The sequence below is a fragment of the Ctenocephalides felis genome, unplaced genomic scaffold (assembly GCF_003426905.1).
Source record: "Ctenocephalides felis isolate EL2017-DRISC unplaced genomic scaffold, ASM342690v1 CF-g0.4_SCAFFOLD_01170, whole genome shotgun sequence".
NCBI lineage: Eukaryota > Metazoa > Arthropoda > Insecta > Siphonaptera > Pulicidae > Ctenocephalides > Ctenocephalides felis.
In genome coordinates this window covers 24,119,929-24,134,704 of record NW_020537324.1, presented here as the reverse complement: position 1 = coordinate 24,134,704, position 14,776 = coordinate 24,119,929, and the positions used below count along the sequence as shown (strand labels likewise).

The 14,776-nt window shown below is 31.9% G+C and overlaps 1 protein-coding gene across 1 annotated transcript; it reads right to left on the bottom strand.

Annotated features, from left to right (window-relative positions):
• Positions 1-2,045: 2,045 nt before the first annotated feature.
• Positions 2,046-3,733, bottom strand: LOC113366986 (RNA-binding protein MEX3B-like). The gene is made up of 2 exons (XM_026608624.1): positions 3,718-3,733; positions 2,046-3,446 (listed from the first exon to the last, which is right to left on the bottom strand). The coding sequence occupies exons 1-2, from the start codon at positions 3,731-3,733 to the stop codon at positions 2,416-2,418; spliced, it is 1,047 nt and encodes a 348-aa protein (XP_026464409.1). The 3' UTR covers positions 2,046-2,415.
• Between the last annotated feature and the right edge of the window lie 11,043 nt (positions 3,734-14,776).

Genomic DNA, 14,776 nt, shown 5'->3' with positions numbered 1-14,776 from the left:
GTAAAAAAATAAAATTATTTCATTTTTAATATATAATGCTATAGTTAACTAAATTATAGTGTATTCGCACACGTGGAATATTTATATCCGTGTTATTTTAAATATAATATGTATTTTTAATATATTTAAATTACTTAATATATTAATGGATAACTAATAATATATAGAAACAACAAATTATTAAAAAATATATACAACGGTATGTTTTATTTAATTTTTTATCTATGTCTTTATAAAATAATTAAAAGGAAAACAAACATTATATTTGGGCGTCTACATAGCGCATGGCGCAGGGCTACCTATATATTCCCTACCGTCCTAAACTAAGCTATCGAATATCGTTAATAATGTCCGTCGTAGTTCGCGGGCAGTCATGTCAAATACTGTTTATAGCCTACCTGTCGCGCCTTACTGATTGAATATTATTTTAATTATTTCGTTTAATTCATTTAGACGAAGGCATTGTGCAGATTAGGATCTGGGATTGGGAGCTTCTAGGATGGAACTCGGGTACCGGTCGATCCGCTAAGAGCTTCGGTGGTTCAGCCGTTTTTATACAGTGGCAGCGTTCAGTGCATATCTACCTCATGGTTATTAGGCAGATAGTCAACTTCACGAACGCCGTCACTAACTTAATCTAATTTATTTACAAAATACATATCGTATCACAAGTACACAACATAAAGTATCAATAAGCAATATTTTATATATATATTATTTTAAGAGGATAACAATAATTACTTTTTTATTATATAATATATATATATTTAGGTATTTAGTTTTACTGAGTATGTATGAGCTCTAGGTTCATCAATCAACATTCATCACTACTAACAATTAAGGGATATGTATCAATTATTATCTTTTGTTCCAGTTATTTTTACAATACTATGGTGTTATCAAGGAGAAGGGTATGATTTTAGAAGGACAAGGGGTTTGGCAGTTTGTGTTCACAGCCGATGCGAAGACCGGCTAGCCCGAGCTTAGCACGTCGCTTGTGCAACGGACAGGCGCGACGAAAGCTGACGCCAAAACTTTTTTTTTACTTAGGCTATATAAAACTTTTTCTAATTATCTTCATACGTGTGACCATACTTTTATATTTATTTATTATATAATATATTAGATATTATGTTTTTAATTTAATATTATATTACTAAATTTTTTATATATTTTATGATGAGAATTGCCATTTTTTGCTTTTTAATCAGACTTTGAAAATCACGGTGAAATATAAAACAATACAGATTAATTTAAAAATATATACGTTGATAGAAACATTTAAATACTTAAATATAAAAATTAAATGAATAAGAAAAATTACTACCAATCCACGTGATAAACGATGGAAATTTTTATACCTCATGAGCATTGATTTTGGATAATGTACGGTTTATGCTATACTGCAAACTTCTTTATAAATCGATGAATGAATTAATTTAATACTTTAGATTTCATGAAACGTGGATTGGCATATATTTAAGTAGCGAGATCAAACTCTTATTTAATTTACATGTCTCAGCAGCCATGAAGAATCATAGCAATTTAAATTTCTCATCCCCCCACTTCTAACAAATAACTTATTCTATAAAATCTTTTTGCAACACAACCTTACAACAGATACAAAAAACAATACTACCATGAATATCTTTTTATAAAAAAATAATATCTAAATAGCAATGTATAATACTCTTAAAATGGTGGATGTGATAATATATTAATAAATATATATATATGAATTTTTATATTTTATAGTATATATGCATATATATATATATATATATATATATATATATATATACATATATATGCATAGGTACGCACATATAAAAACGCTTGTATAATTATATATGTAAGTATATAATATACATATGTACGTATATAATATAAATATTATATATGCATATATGCATTTTATCAATCTTTTTAAACTGGCGGATATAGAGGCTATATATTTATGTGATGCGGCACCTCGTATGTACGCAATAGAAATTAAACCACTAATCATTAAAATAATAAGCGTGATTACACAAACACTCGCACTCATTCATACTTTTAACACTAAATATATCATTTCATAGATAATAGGGTAAAACAAAATCATAAACATTCGAAATCAAGAACATTTCAAATCTCTATTAGAAACAAAATAATTGATTAAACGAGAATATAATAATATATTTTGTGCTGATATAAAACAGCCACATACATTTCATTCAAACTCTTAAAACTACCGACAAAACGAGAACGTATAGTAATAATCATATGAATACGCGAAACGACGCTTAAGTAAAAACACCGCTTTATCAAGTACACAGACACAGTCGCACTTCTTCACAGACAACGCAAACATCTTAATTATTGAAACCGTGTAAACATTTTCGTTCAACACTGGCCATCTTTTGATGCGCCGGTCTAGGAGATGATGCGAATAGCCTGCACAACTTGTTGACTGCACACTGGGCAGCAGCCCTCGGAGGCGGCCACGCGATTAGCGCAATCCAAACAGAAAAGATTGTGTCCGCATGGTACTAATGCAGCGGTGACCTCCATATCACCGCACACACGGCATTCGCGCTTTGCGGACCCAAGCAGTGAGTCAGCGGGCGATACGGACGCGGCTGGTGATGGTCGCGTAGCCAAAGGCGCAGTAAATGACCAAATGCTGGATGGGTCAAAACTCGGAGAATCGCCGAGTCCCTCATCGCGGTCCAATGATCCATTCCAAATGGACACTAAATCTCCCAAACGCGTTCCACTGTGCGCGCTGCCGCCAGCCCCTCCTGAAGAACTGGAAGAGCAAGAAGCAGAGCTGGAGTACGCGCCAGAACTGCCGGATGAAGTCAAAGCAAAAGCATCATTTTGAACGGGCTCTAAGTAGTTGAACAAAGATCCCAATCCAGTTTTGTATAAGGATGCAAGAAGTTCGGGTGCGTCAGCATCTCCGCCAAGCAGAGCTCCTAAGCTTCCAGCTGTTCCAGCAGTAGCTCCATTGCCCGTGCGGAGTGCGATATGCGCTTCTATTTCTCTACGAGCAGTTTCTACACTTTCAGGGAGACCCGTAACCTCAAAGACGGGCTCCTTATCGCGACTTGGGGTAACAATGTATGTGTGAGTCTGATGCTGAATGCGTTTAATAGTAGCGCCTTTAGGACCTACAACTAATCCCACAACGCGATATGGAACACGCACTTGGATTGTGACATGGCCAGGAATATTTGCAGGTGGTCCTGGTGGCGTACTAGCGCCAGATCCTAACCCGCCGCTAAGATTAGATTTGCGAGATGCACGAATTTGACTAAAATGTTCTGCAGCAGAAAGAATTTCACGCTTAGCTTTGGCTACGTCTTCTTTGCGTCCAGTTACCACGAATACGGGTTCCTCGCCTCGCACAGGAGTCTTTATGTACGTATTGGTTTTTGCACGCAAGGCTTTGATTTTGCATCCTGCAACAAAATGTACTTGTCAAAATCGCGAATTCTAATATGTGGAACTAAATACAAGCAATATAAATATGATAAAACTACATATAACTACAACATCAAAATATTTAACACAAAATCAAATGCCAATCGTGCAATACAATGGTATTTAAGCGGGAGATAAAACATATTTTAAAACTACAAAAAACTAAGAATGCTGTGCAAAGCGACCTTGATCATTTACTTCATTTGATGGGATCTTAAAGAATAAGTGTAATATTCCAAGATAAGTTACTGGCCGATGATCGCATTGTCTTAAGTTTTTAACGTTGCGGTTGAACGCGCTTCAACAGATAGAGGATGCCGCAGAGTTGAAGGACAGTTCTGTAAGCATTGAACTCTCGACTCCCGCGTAACAAAGCCACCGAGGGTCTTAAACATTTGGATAATGGTTGGTTGGGCAATCTTAGAAAATTATGCAGTTATAAATGAGTTCCTAATAAAATGAACAAGCGCATCAAGTTCTATGATAAACTTTGTGCGATAATTGTGCAATATAAATTATAAAAAATATAAATCAAAACTAAATTTTCATAATATCTTAATATTGTCGTTATGGATGTGGATATGGAATAACATTCGACTAACAGCGAAAACCTAATCATGTGCATTTATTATTGACGCGAGTATATAAATTATAGAGATAGACGCAGTCAAGGTTAATTAATACAATTAACAATATATTTAAAGTTTAATTACCTTCAAAATATCAGACGTAGATTCCTAGAATCTAGATCAACAATATTTGATACGACTAAAACGTATAATGCCATAGTTAAATGACCGCATAAATGTAGCTTATAAAAGTGAAATTATAGTAATCGAATACATTATATATATATATATATATATATATATATATATATATATATAATTAATCTATAAATATCTCAATTTTAAAATTTCAAATATATTAAATGTATACATAATATGCTTATACCTTATAATTAAATACATTATGTATTTCAGCATTATTCAGCATATATAAGATGATATGTATGAAGAGACGAAAGAAAGATTAGACGCATTTATATCAAACAAATACGTATGCTTGTCTTATGCATGCATTTATATTCTTTACAGTCGAGATTCGAGATTCGACATTGTACATTGAACATTAAACTAAGTTTTAAGGATTACAATATTCCAGATATTAAACTTAAATGACTCCAAATAATGCAGTTATTTAAATGGAACTATTTTCTCTACTAAATGTTTTACGAAATTATTTTCGGGAAGAATGTGCGTAGATTCATCATGAATGACGGTATAAAGCTCGTAGATTCCAACGTGCTCGAGAGTATAAGAGATGAAAGAAGAATCAAACCCAGCAAAAGGATGCTCTTGCTTGCGGAGTTCATGGAAAGGAAAAAAGGCAAGAAGGAAAAGAATTCCCAGTCAGTTCATCGGTTCGACGGGCGACTGGGCGACGGGTCTTGGCGTTAGTTGAACGTTCGCTCACAAGGTGAAACGAGCAGCCGAGAGACCAAGACCAAGGTGGCGTGTGAGTCGCGTACGTCGCGATATCTACCTACTACTACCTAGGTAATGCCGAGGACGGGCAAGAGGCAGAAGAGAAGAGCCCGTCTACCTTGTGGATGGGAGTCTCGGCGAAAACAAGACGCCGTACGACTGCACCACAAATACAATTACACACAAACCGAAAAAAATAAAAGGATTGCCCATGAAATGCCGAAGATGGGTTAGAAGCATGAAATACCGGATTGGAATTGTAAGTGATTTTTTTGCTTGTGCACCCTTAGATTCACAAAAACTGACTACATAGTGAATGCCAATAAAACATTAAGAATATTAAATATGATTTATATATAAATATACTATTTATATATATATATATATATATATATATTTATATATATATATATATATATATATATATATATTGATTGTTTTTTTTAAGCACACCTACTTACTCATACATACATATGCACATATTATAGATATGTGCATATGTATGTATGAGTATGTAGGTGTGCTTAAAAAAAGAAACAATCAATATATATATACATATAAATATATATATATATATATATATAAATAAATAGTATATTTATATATAAATCATATTTAATATTCTTAATGTTTTATTGGCATTCACTATGTAGTCAGTTTTTGTGAATCTAAGGGTGCACAAGCAAAAAAATCACTTACAATTCCAATCCGGTATTTCATGCTTCTAACCCATCTTCGGCATTTCAATATATATATGTATGTATGAGTATGTAGGTGTGCATATGCATGTGCATGTATATATATACATAATATTTCTCAACATTTACTAAAGCAATATTTCCTTTTTTTTCGTAAATTATCAATACAAGAGCCATAAAAAATCATTTTTGCCAAGAATTCCGTACATTGTCCCTTACATCTGGCCGACAGAACTCCATATCAGTGTGTTTAAATCTTGTGTAGTCGTAACATCTACAAATATCCTCCAAAAAATCGAGTGTTTTTAACAAAAAAATATTAGTGATATGGATATATAAATTATCACAGGTAAATAATTTTTGCTTCTCAATTTTATATAAAACCTTTTTTAGTTAATTCTTATTACTCTTTACCCCGGTACATAATCCATTCCTTTATGAAAAAAATTCTAATTAATCTGTATTGACCATCATTAATTAATGTTAATCAATATTTTTAAAAAACATTGTATTTGACAGAATAAACCTGATGATGGAAACGTACCTAGTTCCGAAACGTCGTTATTAAACATCTTCAAAAAACAAATTGTTTTTTATTATTGGATTTACTGTTCGGAAAAGAAATAATCAACATATTGAAAAAATCCAGGACTTATCTATTGAATATATATATATATATATATATATATATATATATATATATTTATAAAGTAGGTTGCATTTGCCGAAACTTTTAATTGTAATTTTCATTTGTTCTATTTAATCATTGACACGAATCTAATGAATAACAAGTCTTAAGTGAAGTGAAGTAACTATAAAATTGCATTGTGGTAGGTTATTACAGCACACGGTCAAGTGTATGAAAGTTGCAATCACTGACAATGGATGAATAACCTTGGCATAGAAGGTGAAAATATCTCGTGTGAATAAACGCTCAGACTAAAGATTTTATTTAAACTTTGTAATACGCATGTATTCAATATCCAATCCGTTGATGTATAAATATCAATAATATAACTTAATATGTCGTTTTGTGGGACTAACAATAAATGATATGTAAACAGGAAGCTGTCAGTGGAATGTGTCTAGAATAATCATCATAAGATGTCTGGTATTCAATTGTATGTAGTATATAATTTTTGCGTTAGGTAAAAGGATAAATTTTGAATGAATATGTAATCAACTTTTATGGAATAAAAAAAATATTGTAACAAGATGAAGTACAGGTAAACAAATGTGCTCTTTGGTGGCAGAAATCATTCTAATCATATTAAAATACAAATAGAGAATAGGAAGAATAGGATTACCTCTCACTTGAAATGTGATGAGTTTTCTGAATTAAAAATTAATACCATCTTAAGTAAAGACGAAGAAACTATATTAAGACTACTAAATAGAAACATTTACGTATTTAATTATTGCTTCATATTTCGTGCCATAATTGGGATTGCAAGCACACAAATGCAAACAAGCAAATTAGAAACAAAATTCTCTGCCTAATCTCGAATGGCTATTACAACAATTTTCTTAATCGGTGCATTTGTCGGAAATGTTGGCCTGGAGCAGCGTCTGAATTGCGAGCGTGATCATTCTTTTGGGCTTTCATTAACATCGATCAATTCATTGCATCCTCTTTGATTATTATGATACGCAAACGAAACCGAAAGTCGTCGATCCGGCAAAACAAGACACAAAAAATTTAAAAAAACGAATTAAAACCAGACCAATACATCGAGAGTGCACACGAAGCAAACTTCGCTCAGCGTACATTGCCCACGGCCTAAAGAGGCTAAATAATAAAATATATGCGGCAACTAAAAAAATATTATGCGAATGAACTGACACAATAATTCCATTCTTGTATAGATTCATACATTCTGATACAAAAGCAATGGAGGGATAAAATTTATTTATATACTTTGACATCATGATCTCAAGCATATATTTATAAAACAAGGAAACCATTCCATTATTATCCCAAAAACTAGAAATGATCATAAATGAATCGCAGTAAAAGTGACACTACCTAGTGTAACATAGGAGTAAAATGCCGTTGAAACTGAAAGCCGTTTATGTTAAATATTCAAATCATCAAATCAATGACGGGACTTAAAAAGCGACATTTGTCTAGTCTGACCGGTTTAAGCACACGTCCGCTTGTTATATTGGCATAACCGTTAGAAGTATGAATCATTCATTACAATATATCATAAATGAACTAAATTATTAAATTAATAAATATAAATACGGATTATTGTACTCCGTATAAATCAGTAATACTAATGGGCGTGTGTTCTTAATAAACTTAATTATGTGACAGAATGAAAAAATTAGTATGACTCAAGCAAACGATTATATTAACTTATTTATCTTTTATAATTAGTGGTATAAGAAATATTATTCCGATACCTTCCTCCAGCTTGGGTCTTGAATGGCATACCGTGCCTAGTCAGTCCGCCAGAGTAATCACCTCATAATGTAATATTAACAACGCGATAAATGTTATAGAACACATTCGCTCTCAAGTTCACATCGTAAACCGAACCATGTTATATGTTATATAGTCACATTCCGCGTCAGATATGTTACTACGATTTATGCTTATGCATTATTGTGAGGATAATTATTATATGCAGCAGGTTTTGTACAATGCTGAATTTATTGTCATGTTCCCCACGTGAATGACCGCGCGACATCCTCGATAGATTCGTGCAAAATATTTGAACCATACAGCGCGCAACTTTTTGACCGCCAATTTCTTGGATATCATAGACAATAGTCATATAGTCAATATAAAATAATTTTTTTTATTTATATATATATATATATATATATAGTTTATTATCTATATATATAGTTTATTATTTATATATATATATAGTTGTTATCTAAAAAAGAGTTCTTGTTCGGTGAAAACGTGATATCATGTCTTAAGTGTCCGACATGGCGCAAATTCCCGTACAAAGATCTAGGAAGAAAATCGGTTTGAAGATGTCTATTTTCGTTTTTAACCCTTTCCACTCGGATGCCGCCGAGCGGAAATATGCTACTACTACTTAGGATACATATTAAATTTTAATCATCAAGATTATTTTTATGAAATAAAATTAACATAATTAGTCTCGCTTTAAAACGTATTAATGTATAATTATTTGTAATCATTTATACTTGTTTATCTATGTTTGTAATATAATTATACAAAGTATCCCAGAACTCAAAACAGAGTATTAACGGATAGTATTGATCTAACGGTCGAGAAAAATATTAGAATTAAAAGTATGAGCTTTTAAGTGCAACTTAGAGCTTTGGTGAAATTGTAACCATATGAAATTTTTATTTTTTTACTTTAAAGTTTTTATTATGAAATGAAACTATCAAGTATTTTACTTGATAAATGCGCCAACTTTTGATGAAACTTGCAAACACACTTTAGAACATTTTTCAACGAAGGATCTCCAAAGTCGACAATTTCAAGAATTTTGAACTCGGTTCAGCAAACTTCTAATTTTTGAAAACTTGGAACGTCATTATTTTTGAGTGCCATCCTAGAAATGTTATTTACGATTACGAATCCAAAGTTTAAACAAACAAAATTAGTAAAACTTAACCACAATAACCTAAAAATGGTCACAATTTTACAAATTTATTTATTTTTTTTTTTCATTTTATTCAGGACAGTTACGTACGTTGAGTTCTGGAACATCCTGTATATAAATAAATTTAAAGGTACAATATATCAAATTCTGCGTCAGAAAACTAACATATTTCTATTACAAAAGAAACGTCTATGGACAACCTAATGGAAAGTTTATTACATGTATTGAGAACTACATATAATACGTAAGCCTTGATATTGATTGTAAAGTAGAAATGAGAGGGTGGAAAAGGGACCCTTTAGCTATACAACCTTATTTCGAAATTTTATCTATAGTAGAATAACGGTGCTGGCAACACCACACCGATCCCATACAAAACAAGGGTAGAAATAGAAGTGCACATGTGTTTTCTTTCATAAGCCCATCTTGCAACACTGGATAGACGTTGTATTTTACGCAATGCGGCAGTATCTAGTGTTTGAATATAATTTTATACGAATCAACGGAAAGGAAATAATGAATTGATAATATATTTTTACAGAAAATGTCGATTAAAATGTTTTTAACTGAACTATTAGATGCTATAGTAGGTCCCTCTCATTTTTTCCTTGAATTGCATTTTAACTGACTTCACAGGATATAGCAACCTATACCAAATCATCTTGAACTTCGTACTACTTAATATTAGTAGAGACATTCATCTACATGAGTAAATAAAAATTAGGAAATATATTTTGAGTTGTGAAGAGGTAATAGACTATTTTTGTGAACTAGTTAAAAATCATATCTTTAACTTAAGGGTTGTATAGCTTAAGACTTTACTTTGAGGATGATGATATTTTAATTATCAAATTTAGAAGATTTATTATAAATAATAAAAAGGACTTGAAAGTTTATATCATTGTGTTTTGTATTCCATGGTTTTGATTTTCTTTGGAACTACATATTTATAAATACTGGTTTAACTAATCCCGTGAGGGTTGTAAGCAATTCCCTATGCCATCTGCTGATAATATGTTGGAATTGGAATCATAATATCTAAAATGGTAAAAACTTTTTATAAACACTAACTGTGTATATATTTGTGTGTAATAAGCAAAGATAACACCACCAGCCTGCCTCATAAAAATATGAAATTTTAAAATATCTCATCCCACTATTGCAACGTTCATAGCTAATTTATTGAAATACAGTGGGAAAAATCGCTATAGATGAACAAGTAAAACATCAATTCCAGTTTCAAATCGGTGAGGAAGTGGATAGATCTATTTATTATTAAAGTAGTTTTCTCAGAAATAACAAACCATTTTTTTCCTTCGTCCTATGGCGCGCAGTTGTTGGACACATTTGCTGTTTGTCATAAAACTGACGAGGACCCTTTTCAAGCGGTGAGCTTGAAGGCTACACCCTGAACATATGGAACACAGGCACACCCCGATTACTCACGCATATGTGCTGCTTATGAATATGACATAGTCCGAGAGTTGAGACACACTTTAAACTAGTTTAGTTTAATGTTAATGTTAGCGAACAATAACGACTTGCTCAAATAATCAACTATACAGTAATTGCATTGAAGAGTAATTTGCAAAATTGTGTATACATACAACTAGCATTGGAATAGAATTATGATAAAGTGCTAATGAAATTAAAATTTCAACTCCAAAATCTTCTGTTGCTAGGAAGATTCGAGAAGAATCTCAAAATGTTACCCGACTCTATTATAACGAAGGAATGTAACAGGTCCACTTGTGCTACTAGATAAAACTTCATTCAAATTTGATGTCACATGAGATGAAAGTGGAACATATAAAAAATAGTTTAAAACAGACACAAATATTACTCTATTCATGGAACCAATGTAAATAACTATCAAGAAAAAATCACTGTACGATCCTAACCTATCTTAATCCATCGTGCATTGCACATTGAATTATCAGAAATATAATTAGTAATTATCATAGATGCACTCAAAACGTTTTTATGGTAATCCGCAACTTCAACTTAATTGTAATTTCTTTAATAATGCTTTTAGATTTAGTGCAAAATGTAACATTAAAATATATCAAAATAAGCTGGTGAATTTTGAGTTAGTTGAAGGCAACTAATGTATAATTTTGTTATGATGACATTGTGATTTAGCAAAGGAAAAAAATCTAATCGATATGCATCTACGGTTTGTGTATGTTTAGGTAATAAGGTAACAATGTATTAAAATTGATTTTGATCAGATGCAGCTCACAAAGGTAATTTGATCGCAATAATGCAACGATAACATTTGCTGACATTTGCAAAAGTTGGTTTATTTTTTCAAACGTCGGCGTCGCGTCGTGATACCAAATCTTAAACCCAAGTAGTGAGTGACGCACGTGATACATTAACTATAAAAACAAAAATATAAAATTTAAATAAAAAAATAAATAAGTATTGAAGTGAAGCTGTATAGCGTTCGCAAATATTTCATTGTGTTATTTGCGAGTAAATTTATACTGTTTACCCCCATCATCTTAAAAAAATGAAATAAGGACTGTACACAATCCCGCCAGAGTAGTCGCAAGTTGTTTTTATGACATTATGTCTATTTGTTTGTTTTATTACAAGCACCACGTGCACGTTCTTCGAGATAAAGTATTGCCTCCCACATTACAATCATATAGCAATGTTTTAAAAGAAATATAAATATAGAATTTCAGACAACTTTTCTCTGATTTATGCGATACGAAATAATTGTTGTTAAAAAATATTAATTATAAGTTTTATTTCATAATAAAGAACATGAATGAATGAATCACTTATATACAAAATTCTAGCTATATCCAATAGTCATTATCTGTAGTGAGGCAATAGTAATGCATTTGTTACTGCCAAATTGTAATCGCATAAATAACTGTCACCTATATATGTGTACAGAAACATGATTAATATGTCGTGAATTCTTGCGTAATTTCTATGCAATGCTGTCTAAAGAGATATTGACCTAAACCAATAATCTCGTTCTATCTCGCATAACAGTGGGTAGGAATAATGCACTAAGTAAGAGAACTACTTATTAATGTTAGCAAGAATACACAATGTAGCAAATTGTAGTTTTTAACAAGATTTAAATAAGTTTTGTAAAAATATATTTAACTTTATAACATGTGTAAAGTATTTTATTTCTTAAAATATAATCTTTGTTTCAGATAATTTTTACATTTGTGCTTTCTATGTTCTATAAACTTTGTGGGCAATTCTCGATTAAAATAGAAATGTTATGATAATGTTTATCGGGTCTATCTTTGTATGAGTTGGTATTAACAAACTCTCAAAAAGCTAGGTATTTGCTGTGCGATCAGGAGTTTTACACATAAAAACTAACTTCATGAACGTGTTATCAAAGACCTCAGAAAGTTGCATTAATGATAAAATTGTTATATGATGTTTGTTTATGCATTTTGTAGGTTAGGTTTTATGTGTGAAACGTCTGATCGCCCTCAAATACATAGCTTTTCGACAGTTCTTTACTACCAATTTATACAAAGATAGACCAGTATCATAACATTATCATAATATTTCTATTTTAGCCGAGAATGAGCTTCAATGTTTCTCTTTTAAGATGTAACAAATATTAGACTCTAATGCATATTAGATCTTAAAATCTTCGTTTTAAATCAAAATATTTTCATTTCAAGTATACTTCTCGACAATTCTTGTTGGATTGAAGTGAAGCATATAATAAGATCAAGTGAAATATTCAAAATCGTAAATATTCAATCAATAAAAATTTGAATGAGGGCATGTATAAATTTTGCACGGGAAGATCTCCAAGAAAGCATGAAATTTTAAAGATCTAGTCAATAAACATTCTCTATTATTGTAAGATATTTGGACAGAATCGCGCTTCAGAAAGAAGTTTTACAGAATAATAATATTGACATGTTCGCGGATGTGAATGCCATAGCATTGTGATTCAGAATGACAAGAATGCTATAGCATTCAAATTTTAAAGTCAATTACTTTGAATTTTTATAAGCTTACGTTTTGTAATTATTATAATACCTGTCGAGGTAATAACTAACTTATTCTTTAGGTATTTTCGTATCATCTTATGAATTAGCGTAATACTTGATGAATGCTATAGCATTCATAGTATATAACGATTAAAATATGGTAATCTAACTACCCTCATAAACGGCATTTAATAAAATTTCGGATATAACAAACAATTTAAATAAAGTGACTCATTTTTTTTGAAAAAAGCGATTGTAAATAGTTTATAGTTAATAATTTATTAGTACAAAAGTTGACACAGGGGCTTTTTGTGTTTTGAAGCATAAAGTGGTATCAATTGACATGTCTTTTGACATGTATCAATATAAAAAATAATACTGAACCGAGAGAACCTGCTGAAGCAGAAGCTGATCAATAATAAGATCATTGCACTGAAGAACGCATATTTAAAGGTCACGGTTAAAAATAGCCACAAACGACACATCCATGCACACAAGCTCACGCACCGCATCCTGTATTAATAGTGCGGCAGCTCGGGAGTTTGTCTCTACGATTGTTTTTTATTATTTTAACAATCATTTTATTCTTTTTCTTTGAAGGATGTAAGGCGGCGAGTGTGCGAGTTTTTTTAAGCGACGCATACGATGCATCTCGGAATATCGTGTAGTTGAATAAACTCGACTTGCGCAGCGGCCGAGACTGCGCTAACGTCGTCGGTCGGTTCAAGAACAATGACATTTCACAGAACCCATCGCAGAAAGGTGCACAAGTATGTAATAGACCTATGTAATAGCAAACCTGCATACACATTCGGACTCGGCGCACACCCACAAGTCCTCACGTCGGCGCATGTTAAAACACATGATGTGCAAACTTCGAATCTTGCGGAAGTCGCGCCACGGACATAAAGAAAAAAATATGCGTGCGCCGCCGGAACGGACCCCCCATTCAAACTGCTGCACAGTCACGAATACGGTATTAAATGAATGAAGCATCGAATAAACAATGAATAACCAAGTACTGAGACCGACATATCGAGAAATGCGAACTAAATACGTCTTCATCCAATGAAGTCAATATTAAGTAACTTACAATTAGTTAAGTTCTGTTTAAGAAGGCATTGACAATTCGCTTTAAGCAATATTCACTGAAAAAACACAGTTACACTTTTAAACACGTTTGTGTAATGTGTGCACAGTCTTATTTAAAGAACATATTAACAAATCGATTCAAGGACTCTTCTCTAAAGCAAACAATTGTTTAAAAAAATAGAGCAATGTCGGTCTTGATTTGTATAACAAACTATATTGCGTAATATTGAATTTTTTGTAAAAATCTGTCTTAAAATTGTTTCAACAAAGATAATTTTATGTAACAATACATCTAAAACAATGGCATTCGGGAACATCACTTGAAATACTAAATTGCCGTCAATTACTAAAGTGTCGTAAATAAAAATTAACTTGTGACATATTGTACTGCGAAAGTAAAAAATACACAAGATGATTATTAGCAGGGCTTAGTGATGCGCTACCAA